Source organism: Pistacia vera, unplaced genomic scaffold (assembly GCF_008641045.1).
Source record: "Pistacia vera cultivar Batoury unplaced genomic scaffold, PisVer_v2 Contig299, whole genome shotgun sequence".
Taxonomy (NCBI): domain Eukaryota; kingdom Viridiplantae; phylum Streptophyta; class Magnoliopsida; order Sapindales; family Anacardiaceae; genus Pistacia; species Pistacia vera.
Genome location: NW_022196111.1, coordinates 25667 through 37874, shown reverse-complemented (window position 1 = coordinate 37874; position 12208 = coordinate 25667). Strand labels below are relative to the sequence as shown.

At 34.9% G+C, this 12208-nt stretch overlaps 1 protein-coding gene across 1 annotated transcript; it reads left to right on the top strand.

Annotated features, from left to right (window-relative positions):
* The first annotated feature begins 6093 nt into the window (after positions 1–6093).
* LOC116135362 lies at positions 6094–7433 on the top strand. Its single transcript, XM_031421059.1, has 3 exons — positions 6094–6583; positions 6716–6919; positions 7039–7433. The coding sequence occupies exons 1-3, from the start codon at positions 6094–6096 to the stop codon at positions 7431–7433; spliced, it is 1089 nt and encodes a 362-aa protein (XP_031276919.1).
* The last annotated feature ends 4775 nt before the right edge of the window (positions 7434–12208 follow it).

Sequence of the window (12208 nt, the reverse complement as noted above, 5' to 3'; positions counted from 1 at the left end):
AAAGTGGAATGTGAGGTTCCAGCCGTGCCACTGGTGTAGAAGTGGTCGTGACATTCAGAGAGAGTTTATACACTCACATGGCCAAAGGTTCCGAATCTATGCATGATCGAATCTGATCGGTAGAGAAATGAGTAGAGTCACGTAGAGCGGAAGAGTTCCCGGCCGTGCCTCCGGTCAGAAGAGGCCGTGACGAGAAAACAGAGAACTTATAGAGAAGAGTATGAGAAACAGAAATAGAAAGAAAACAGAAATGAGAAAAGGTCACGAGTAGTAGGAGCTTTGTGATCTTCCGGTCGTGCCTCCGGTCAGATGGGGCCGTGACATTTGAATGAGTATCGGTCACGAAGAGTGGAACGTGAGGTTCCAGCTGTGCCACCGGTGCAGAAGTGGCCGTGACATTCAGAAAGAATTAACAGAAAAAGAGCTATGTGAAAGAGAAACAGAGTTAATGAGAGAGTAATGTAAGGAAAAGAATTAAGAGAAAGAGTTACGAGGATGGTTGAGTTGAGGATTTGCTTACTGAGCCTTTTTGTGCTCACCCTGTTGTCTCTATGTGTTTTGCAGGATCTAGGTGTGGACGCAGTCGGATGGACGTCGGCAAGCGAAGAGAAATAGTTACACTGTCCACCCTGTTTTTGAGAGCTTTTGTATATATAATACTTTATATTTGTGTAAAGTATATGTATATTTAATAAAAGAAAATTTTGGGCCCATTTATTTATGTTATAATACATGTATTTTATTATATGTATTTTTATGAGTATATGAGTAGAAAGCAATTGTTACAGCAATGAGCTGGAAGAGCTCCAAGCAAAGCACTATAGCGGACTCTACAATAGAGGCTGAGTATATTGCATTATTCAATGCGGCCAAGGAGGCAGTTTGGATTAAGAAGTTCATCACCGAACTTGGTGTAGTCTCCACGATTGTTGATCCAATAGATGTCTATATTGACAACAATGGAGCAATAGCTAAAGCAAAGGAGCCGCGGTCTCACCAGTAGTCCAGACACATACTAAGACGATTTCATCTCATTAGAGAAATGGTTGAGAGGAAAGATGTGCAAATCAGTAAAGTGCATACTGATGACAATCTCCTTGATCCACTGACGAAGCCTCTATCGTAGCAGATGCATGAAAAGCACTTAAGGTCATTCGGTATTAAATACATGAATGATTGGCTATAATGCAAGTGGGAGATTGTAAGAGTAGGTGCCCCAAAGCCGATCAATTATTATATAATTGACTCTTTATAATAATGTTTATTAATCAATAAAAGACATTTTATTCTATATCGTGTAAATCATAATAGTGTGTATTAATATATGTCCTTAGGATGGTAGAACCGTGACAAGGGTATCAAGTGTCTCAAATCTTGATAGTAAGAACCTTATGATTACATATGGTGGCTATTTTAGAAATGTCTATAGCTCTAGTATTATTCTGACTAAGGACATAGATAATACGATAAGACTATCATAGTGTTGAATGACCCTCTCGAAAGGTAGTGACTGATCTAACTTGTTAAGGTTGTTTGTCGACAACTTGGTGCAACACATGAGTGCTTGTTATAGGCAAGTTCATTGGACAGACCCACCAGAGGATTCCAAATGGATGGTAACCCCAATGTCTATGGAATAAATCCTCTAACGAATGGTGGTACATGTGATCTTTAGACTTGAGATAACCGGAATGCCTTGTGCACCGATTGGTGTAATTTGACACTAGCCCAACGTAATTCTATTCAGAGTTATCAATACGATAGTGATTGGCTACATCGAGGAGTGTATCAAGACTACAGTGGATCGACAAAGGATTCATCACTCCCGGGTATGAGAAAAGCTATCTCACGGTGCAATTCAATGAATGGTAATGACACTAAAGCTATGGCCATAGTGGGATTGAGTTGTTGCTCAATAAAATTTATTATTCTAATCATTGTTCCAGTACCTGAATACAAGCATATCAAGGATATATGAGGTTGACACTATTTCTGTACCTCAGCCTTGATGAGATAATATATGATGAAATGATTTGATTGCATAGTAAGCATATCATTGATAGATAGCTATTTTGCTGAATCCGAATCTATCGGGTGGCCATGATGCCTTGCTAAGGGTCAATCTTGGTTTGTGTGTAGTGAGACGATTGATTGGTGTCAATTGCGATACTACTCACTATCGATATGATAAGAAGCCTACGAGTCACACACTTAGAAGACAATTTAAGGATGGTGAATTTTTAGAAGGGTATATTTGTCTTTTAGATGAATGGGCATATTGATAATTTCGCTGTGTAATTAAATTTATTAAGGTTGTAGCCTATGTCCAATTTTATTATTGGAGTAATTTAGCAAAATTATAATTTAATTATTAGAGTTAATATTAATATTTAAACTAAATAATTAAGTTGGGTTAATATGCAATTCTACCTAAGCTTGGGTTGTTGCTAAACTTGAGGGGAGAAAGAGATATTTGCCTCATTATATAAGTGAAGCAAAATTAGGTTTATTCAACCTAATTTCATTCTTGGCCGTGGAGAGTTTTTAAGAGAATTTTTTTTCTCTTCTTTCTCTCTACATTCAATCTTCCGAAGTTTAGATTCCTTAAAGCCAAGAATTAATTATAGCAAAATTAATTCTTGGTCATTGGCGTATTGTCTTCATGTGGACGATGTGAGTTCGATTCCATTCTCAAATAGGTAGCGAATCACATTTAGAGACATTGACAGAGCCTTTAATCGTAGGTATAATTGAGTCCTTGTATGGATTTTCATTATTTCTATTTCAGGATGTAAAATATATACACATCAGACCTGATCTTGGCAAAATCAAAGTAATCAATGAGCGAAATTTTCTTTTGTTTTTCTATTGCCATCGTTCGTTGATTACTAACAGCCACCGCCTCTGTCGACTGAGCAATGAAAGTTGAAAGTTTTAATAAATAAAGGATTCATGAAGCAATTGTGAATCTTGATTGTGTTTGTTGGGAAAGAATTATAAATTGTTTGTGAGTTGGTCGTTTGCTTCGACCTTTGAATTCAAACTCAAATGCTTTGTTGATTATATTTATTTGTTTATGAAATTACAAGGTTACTGCTTGGAGTTGGAGGCCTCTTTTTGACCGGTTCTTGTTCTTAGTTTGCTTGTTCTCGATTACAAGGTTGTTGCTTAGTTGGAGGTCCTTTTAGAAATTACGGGGTTACTTGTTCTTCTTACGATATAAAAGGAAAAAGGATTAGTTTGTCATCTATTAAACTAACGAGGGTCTGTTGTAAATGTATTCAACAATGTCGTTTTGACTTAACCGTTTTGTTCNTACGAGTCACACACTTAGAAGACAATTTAAGGATGGTGAATTTTTAGAAGGGTATATTTGTCTTTTAGATGAATGGGCATATTGATAATTTCGCTATGTAATTAAATTTATTGAGGTTGTATGATAAGAATTCATAATATTTGTATATTTGTTATATTTCCTCATGTTTTAATGGTTATAAATGCTTAAATCTTGGATTTTGATTATGTTTCGTATTTTGTGGAGTAGATTGAGCAGTTAAATCAAATTGAATTCAAAATCAAGAGATTTGGAGAGGAAAAATCGGAGCTCAAAAAGAGATACATTCCAGAAGCGGTTTTTGCTTAAAGCGTGGGCACGTCCTGTTTTCCCAGAATGTTCACAGAAGTAGGCAGTAGATAAAGCGTGGGCGCGCCTTACTGGATACGAGGTTTTTGACCTAGGGTTACGAATTTGTTGGAGAAAAAGGATATGTATGATAGCTGGAAAGATTTAGTTACCCATTCTTATCTCTAGGATTTGCAAGACTCCCTATTAAGGTGGGATTTGCTTCCTTATCTAGATAGGGTAACTATTATTAGATGGAGTTATAAATAGGGAGATTATTCACAAGAAAACCTCTCTTTCTTCTCTTTTCTTTAGGTGTTCTTTTAATTATGAGTAGCTAAATACTTTTCTTCCAGCTGAAGGATAATTGAAGTTTTGGTTCTTCAAGAATTGTGAGATCTAAATAATTTTCAGTGTTTTTTTATTTTTTCACTAGTTATATATCTTCTATGTTTATTAACAATTATTGTCTTGATTGATTGATGCAAAGGGCCCGTTGTTCAATTATCAGGTTAATAAATTGCCATTTAGAACTTTAAATCCGTAATTGTTTAAATGTTCTAATATTAGTGGTAAAATAACATAGTTGATTATAGAGAGATTTTCGATTTATGTTATGAAGATATATGATCTAGTCTAAATGAATCGAACTTGTGTATTTGTTGGCTAGAATTGGTAGTCTCTCTAATTATTAATACTATCGATAGATTAAATCCTAAGAGCTTGTTTAGGGTTGTTTATTAACAAGGGAAGTAATCAAAGAGCTTGTTTTGGTTATCAAGAAAGTAAGGGGAGATAGGTTGTTAGAGCTTGTTAGTAACCATAACCAATTTAGTGAAGAATAGAAGATTTTATCCTTGTATCTGTGATCAATTCTCTGAACCAATTATGAAATTATACCTTTGGTTGGATATTTGCCTGATATTGATTTCTCCTTAATTTTTAGTTGATTATAATTGCTTTCTTTTTATTTCACTTCGAAATTTCAAAATCCCCCTTTTCTTTGCTTTAATTTTCATTAAAATAAATCTACCCAATCTCTGTGGATACGACCTTCCTCATCACTGTTACAATTTGTATTTTTTGAGAGTGAGAATTTTATTATTTGTTGGATTCGACACCCACCAAATTTTTGGCACCGTTGCCGGGGATTGGTGTTAATTATATTTATTTTAATGCTTCGTTCTTCTCGTGCAGGTGAACTCCAATACGATCCTGAGATTGAGAAGACGACTCGGGAGTTGAGGAAGGAAGCTAAATTGCATGACAAACAAGTATCTTCATCCTCATCCCCCGGATTTAATTTGGTACCTGACTTGGTTGATTCATCTAGTGATTTTTCTAGTGACTCTGAAATAGAAGAAACAATGGCCAATCAAGAGAGAACTTTAAGGGAATTGGCTGCACCAAATGTAAATCAACAACCTCTATGCATTACATATCCAGCTTTGGAAGTGGGTTTTGAGTTAAAATCTGGATTGATCCATTTGCTCCCAACTTTTCGTGGTCTTGAGAATGAAGATCCTCATAAGCATCTAAAGGAATTCCACGTGGTGTGTTCAAGCATGAAACCGCAAGGAGTGACCGAAGAACAAATCAAATTACGTGCTTTTCCATTCTCGCTGACTGAAAAAACAAAGGATTGGTTATTTTATTTGCCCCCTGGCTCTATAACCACATGGATGGAGATGGTGAGATTGTTTCTTGATAAATTTTTCCCTACATCACGAGCTATTGGCATTAGAAGGGAGATATGTGGAATCAAACAAAAAGATACATAGACCCTTCATGAGTATTGGGAAAGATTTAAGCAACTCTATGCAAGTTGTCCACAATATGGAATTTTTGAACAACTCCTCATTCAATATTTCTACGAAGGGCTCCTACCCATGGAAAGGAAGATAATGGATGCAGCGAGTGGAGGTGCCATAGTGAACAAAACTCCTCGTGACGCTAGAGATTTGATCTCCATCATGGCCACTAACTCACAACAATTTGGATTCAGGCAAGACAAATCTCCAATAAAGGTGAATGAGGTAAGTATATCTTCCCTTGAAAATCAAATATCCAATCTAACTTCTATTGTTCAACAGTTAGCTATAGGAAATATGCAACAAGTGAAAACTTGTAGAATTTGTGCTACCATCGGTCATCCAACTGACATGTGCGTTACACTTCGAGATGATTCCTATGAGCATGCCAATGCAGTTGGAGGATTTCCAGGCCCACCACAAAGGAAATACGATCCCTATTCAAATACCAACAACCTAGGATGGAGGGATCATCCCAATTTCAACTATGGAGCAAGACCACAATTCCAACACTTTCAGCCTAAACCACTTGCTCCACCACCATAACAAACCTCCACAAGTTCAGGTATGTCTCTAGAAGAAATTGTTAAATTACTTGCAACTAACATGCATCAATTTCAATAGGAGACAAGAACAAGCATTCAACAATTGGAGAATCAAATGAGTCAACTAGCATCTTCTATGAGTAGATTGGAATCTCAAGGTAAATTGCCCTCACAAACTGTTGTTAACCCAAAACAAAATGCTAGTGCAGTTACCTTGAGAAGCAGGAAAGAGTTGAAGGAACCCAGTAAGGCAGCACGTGGAGAAGAAATTAAAAAAGAAGTAGTTGCTCCTCAACCTCAAACTGACCAGCCTAGAGGACTTGATAGTGAACAACCAAAGGCATTGATGACAAATCCTCCATTTCCTACTAGATTGACTAAATCCAAGAAAGAAGAGGAAGAGAAGGAAATTCTTAAAACTTTTCGCAAGGTTGAGGTAAATATTCCCTTACTTGATGCAATTAAACAAGTGCCTCGATATGCTAAATTTCTCAAGGAGTTGTGCACCAACAAGAGGAAGTTGAAAGGTAATGAAAAGATAAGTCTGGGGGAAAATGTTTCAGCCATCCTCCAGAAAAAATTACCTCCAAAATGCAAGGACCCAGGTATGTTTACTATCCCTTGCAAACTAGGTGATGTTAGGATTTAGAAAGCAATGCTAGATCTAGGAGCTTCAATAAATGTCATGCCTCTCTCTATTTATTCATCTTTGAATATTGGTCAATTAAAAGAAATAGGTGTGATTATTCAACTTGCTGATAGATCTAATGTATATCCTGAAGGAGTCGTGGAGGATGTCTTAGTACAAGTTAATGGGTTAGTCTTTCCTGTTGATTTTTATGTTCTTGACATGGAAGAAGATGATTCTTCTAATTCAACACTAATGTTATTAGGAAGGCCATTTCTAAAAACATCTAGGACAAAAATTGATGTGCATGATGGTACACTCACAATGGAATTTGATAGTGAAATTATTAAATTCAATATTTAGGACGCCATGAGGTACCCTAATGATGTGTCTTCTATTTTTGTTATGGATGTTATTGACCCGTTGGTGCAGGAAATCACGTGCAGGAAATCACCAACGAACAAAGGACATTACAATTGCAAGAGTTGGAGGAAATCTACAATGATGCCTATAAAAGCTCGAGAATATACAAAGAAAAGACCAAAGCCTTTCATGATCAACTAATTTCTAGGAAAAAAATTTCTATTGGTCAGAAAGTTTTACTTTATCACTCTAGACTGAAGTTATTTCCTGGTAAATTGCATTCTAGATGGGTAGGTCCTTTTATTGTTACTAATGTATTTCCTCATGGTGCAGTTGAAATACAAAGTTCGGATACAAGTAAAACTTTTAAGGTCAATAGTCATCATTTGAAACCTTTTTATGAAGGTTTTCAAGTGTATAATGTTGATCAAATTATTTTGGAATGTCCGAATTATGGCGATTAAGAGGTGGCCGTCTAGCCAAAGACATTAAAGAATGGCGCTTTTGGGAGACAACCCAACTTTTTGTTTTACTTTCCTTGTTTTCTTTATTTTATTTAGATTATTTTTAGTTTTTTTTTTTATCATTTTTCGGAGTGCATTTGATTTTCTTTCCAATATGCTTGGCAGAAGATGATTTTCGTAACCCCGTGGGCACGCCTTATGGAAAATCTTGAATCATGGAATTGGGCAATAAACCAGACGAGATCTTTGAATACAACCCGCCTTTTCACCCAGCTTAGCAGCCATCCATCTCGCACCATTTCGCCCCATCTGGCACCACCACCAAATTTTTTGGCGACGTGCCCACGCCTTATTCCAATTGTTCTCTTGGTTGAAAGAGTAAAAAAATAATAATAATTATAATAATAATTTTTTTTCCTATTTCCTTCTCAGTTGCCCTAACTCTTCTTTGCTTACATGGGATTCACACCACTTTCACCCCCAAGCACGTGACTAATATCTTGGTTGATGTTCAACATTTTCAGGGGAGTTTTCTACTTACTCTTGTTCTTTTATAGTTTTTAAGCATCTATTTTTGATACACTGAGGACAATGTATGGATTAAGTGTGGGGGAGGGTCTTTGACATAGGAATTTGATATTACTTTGAACTTCACTTTTAGCTCCATTTTGATCAATTTTTGCGTCATTTTTCAAGAAAATTTTCAAAAATCCAAGTGATACTTTAGTTCTTGTTTGTGATCCTTCTCTTCTAAATTCTAGATTCTATCGATACTTGTCTTAAATGATTTGGATTATTGTGAATTATTGAGATAAATTGAGGTGTAATAAGGGATTAGCATGAATAGTTGAATTCTTATTTACTACACAGTGATTAATTGCTCTTGATGATCGATTGAATGAAAAATGTGTGGGATCTAATGCACATGACCCTTTTTGTGCGCTTTTGAGCCAATGAGCACTCGTATTACAACATGCTCCATTTTTCTTGATTGAGTAATTGTCATACATAGTTGATTTTCTAGAACTTACTTTGTTATGCATGTCAGGAGACTACATTATTGAATTGGATGCATTGAATTAATAAGGGCATCTAAGCGGAGCCATTTAGCTTTCTTAAAAAGCCTACCTTGATTTTTACCTTAGAAAGCCAATTTTGAACCTTGGCCCTTTTGTTGGAAGTTAACCATGATATAAGCAATGTCAACCCATTCTTTTGTCGATTTCCCTCTTTTGAACCTTGAATTGAAGGATCATACTAGCTTGTTCACATGAAGCTTCAAATTATCTTTGAAATGATTGAAATATGCTGGGAATAAAGTGATTCAAGTTACAAGTGCCTTGGTTTCTTTTAATATATATATATATATATAAAGAAAAGTTGTGCAATTTCAATTGTTTGGAAGTGAATTGATCGAAGAAAACATTTGACGTTATTGAGTTGTGCCTTATGTGAAGAAGTGGTATAATTCCTTTGATAAAAGTACCTAAAAATTCCTTCTCACCACACCTAACCTAAGCCCCGTTACAACCCATTTAAGACCCTTAGATTTTTTGCATTCAATTCAATCCATTGATGATAAAGATGTGATATATTAGCGAGCTTATGGTAAAGATCTTCTATGTTTTCTTTTGAGAGTTCATTGATGCCCTAAACACTTTGAGCGTATTGAGTGAATCCAATGAGAGGGTGTTAGATCCTATTGCATTTTGATTTCAAGAAGATCATTGAGGTGATAGTTCATGGGTGTGGTTTATAAGAATTTACTCTATGAAATTGCTCGTTTCTTATTTGTCTTTAGATTTAAATCTTTAAGGCATGATAATTTGGATTATAGAGGATGAGTAAAGGTAGAAGAAGGAACGATGATGAGAAAAGGTGACGAACTTGAGCTATTGTATGCTTGAGGACAAGCATTGTTTAAGTGTGGGGGAATTTGATAAAAATTCATAATATCTATATATTTGTTATATTTCCTCATGTTTTAATGGTTATAAATGCTTAAATCTTGGATTTTGATTATGTTTCGTATTTTGTGGAGTAGATTGAGGAGTTAAATCAAATTGAATTCAAAATCAAGAGATTTGGAGAGGAAAAATCGGAGCTAAAAAAGAGATACATTCCAAAAGCGGTTTTTACTTAAAGCGTGGGCACGTCCTGTTTTCCCAGAATGTTCACAGAAGTAGGCAGCAGATAAAGCGTGGGCGCGCCTTACTAGATCCGAGGTTTTTGACCTAGGGTTATGAATTTGTTAGAGAAAAAGGATATGTATGACAGCTGGAAAGATTTAGTTACCCATTCTTATCTCTAGGATTTGCCAAGACTCCCTATTAAGGTGGGATTTGCTTCCTTATCTAGATAGGGTAACTATTATTAGATGGAGTTATAAATAGGGAGATTATTCACAAGAAAACCTCTCTCTCTTCTCTTTTCTTTTGGTGTTCTTTTAATTATGAGTAGCTAAATACTTTTCTTCCAGCTGAATGATAATTGAAGTTTTGGTTCTTCAAGAATTGTAAGATCTAAATAATTTTCAGTGTTCTTTTATTTCTTCACTATTTATATATCTTCTATGTTTATTAACAATTATTGTCTTGATTGATTGATGCAAAGGGCCCGTTGTTCAATTATCAGGTTAATAAATTGCCATTTAGAACTTTAAATCCGTAATTGTTTAAATGTTCTAATATTAGTGGTAAAATAACATAGTTGATTATAGAGAGATTTTTTATTTATGTTATGAAGATATATGATCTAGTCTAAATGAATCGAACTTATGTATTTGTTGGCTAGAATTGGTAGTCTCTCTAATTATTAATGTTGTCGATAGATTAAATCCTAAGAGCTTGTTTAGGGTTGTTTATTAACAAGGGAAGTAATCAAAGAGCTTGTTTTGGTTATCGAGAAAGTAAGGGGAGATAGGTTGTTAGAGCTTGTTAATAACCATAACCAATTTAGTGAAGAATAGAAGATTTTATCCTATATCTGTGATCAATTCTCTGAACCAATTATGAAATTATACCTTTGGTTGGATATTTGTCTGATATTGATTTCTCCTTAATTTTTAGTTGATTGTAATTGCTTTCTTTTTATTTCACTTGAAATTTCAAAATCCCCCTTTTCTTTGCTTTAATTTTCATTAAAATAAATCTACACAATCTCTGTGGATACGACCTTGCTCATCACTGTTACAATTTGTATTTTTTGAGAGTGAGAATTTTATTATTTGTTGGATTCGACACCCACCATTGTAGCCTATGTCCAATTTTATTATTGGAGTAATTTAGCAAAATTATAATTTAATTATTAGAGTTAATATTAATATTTAAACTAAATAATTAAGTTGGGTTAATATGCAATTCTACCTAAGCTTGGGTTGTTGCTAAACTTGAGGGGAGAAAGAGATATTTGCCTCATTATATAAGTGAAGCAAAATTAGGTTTATTCAACCTAATTTCATTCTTGGCCGTGGAGAGTTTTTAAGAGAATTTTTTTTCTCTTCTTTCTCTCTACATTCAATCTTCCGAAGTTTAGATTCCTTAAAGCCAAGAATTAATTATAGCAAAATTAATTCTTGGTCATTGGCGTATTGTCTTCATGTGGACGATGTGAGTTCGATTCCATTCTCAAATAGGTAGCGAATCACATTTAGAGACATTGACAGAGCCTTTAATCGTAGGTATAATTGAGTCCTTGTATGGATTTTCATTATTTCTATTTCAGGATGTAAAATATATACACATCAGACCTGATCTTGGCAAAATCAAAGTAATCAATGAGCGAAATTTTCTTTTGTTTTTCTATTGCCATCGTTCGTTGATTACTAACAGCCACCGCCTCTGTCGACTGAGCAATGAAAGTTGAAAGTTTTAATAAATAAAGGATTCATGAAGCAATTGTGAATCTTGATTGTGTTTGTTGGGAAAGAATTATAAATTGTTTGTGAGTTGGTCGTTTGCTTCGACCTTTGAATTCAAACTCAAATGCTTTGTTGATTATATTTATTTATTTATGAAATTACAAGGTTACTGCTTGGAATTGGAGGCCTCTTTTGGACCGGTTCTTGTTCTTAGTTTGCTTGTTCTCGATTACAAGGTTATTGCTTAGTTGGAGGTCCCTTTAGAAATTACGGGGTTACTTGTTCTGCTTAGGATATAAAAGGAAAAAGGATTAGTTTGTCATCTATTAAACTAATGAGGGTCTATTTGTAAATGTATTCAACAATGTCGTTTTGACTTAACCGTTTTGCTCAATTGTAGTTAGCCCATCTTCTACACTTTACTACTTTACTCTTTTACACCTGAATCATATAATAAGGTGAATTGTAATCTTCTTTAGTTAGTAATCACAAATTCATCACTACTTTAATTCTTTTGTTTTTGTGTTTTTGAAATTCTCTCGATAAATACTGATTTCCTACTAGGTATCAAAGCCATGACTAACGTCAAATGGCTAAAACACCTGTTTCCTATTCTTCTCCTCTACCTAATAGCAATAAGGAAATGCTAAGAGAAACATTGAATCATTCTACCTCTGCAATTACTTTGAGTCTTCAAGTGATCAACCCTAAGCTTACTCACGACAATTATAGATTTTGGAGCTCATAGGTTCTATTCACAATTGGCTCGCATGAGCTTAAAGATCACTTGCCAAGTAAAATTGCTTGTCCTCCTCCTCTAGTTCTGTCAGATTTAAATATTAATGATGAGCTTAGTTAGTTAGGTGAAGGAATTAGTTCTAAAATGAGTCTATAAAAGACAAAATCAATCCAAATT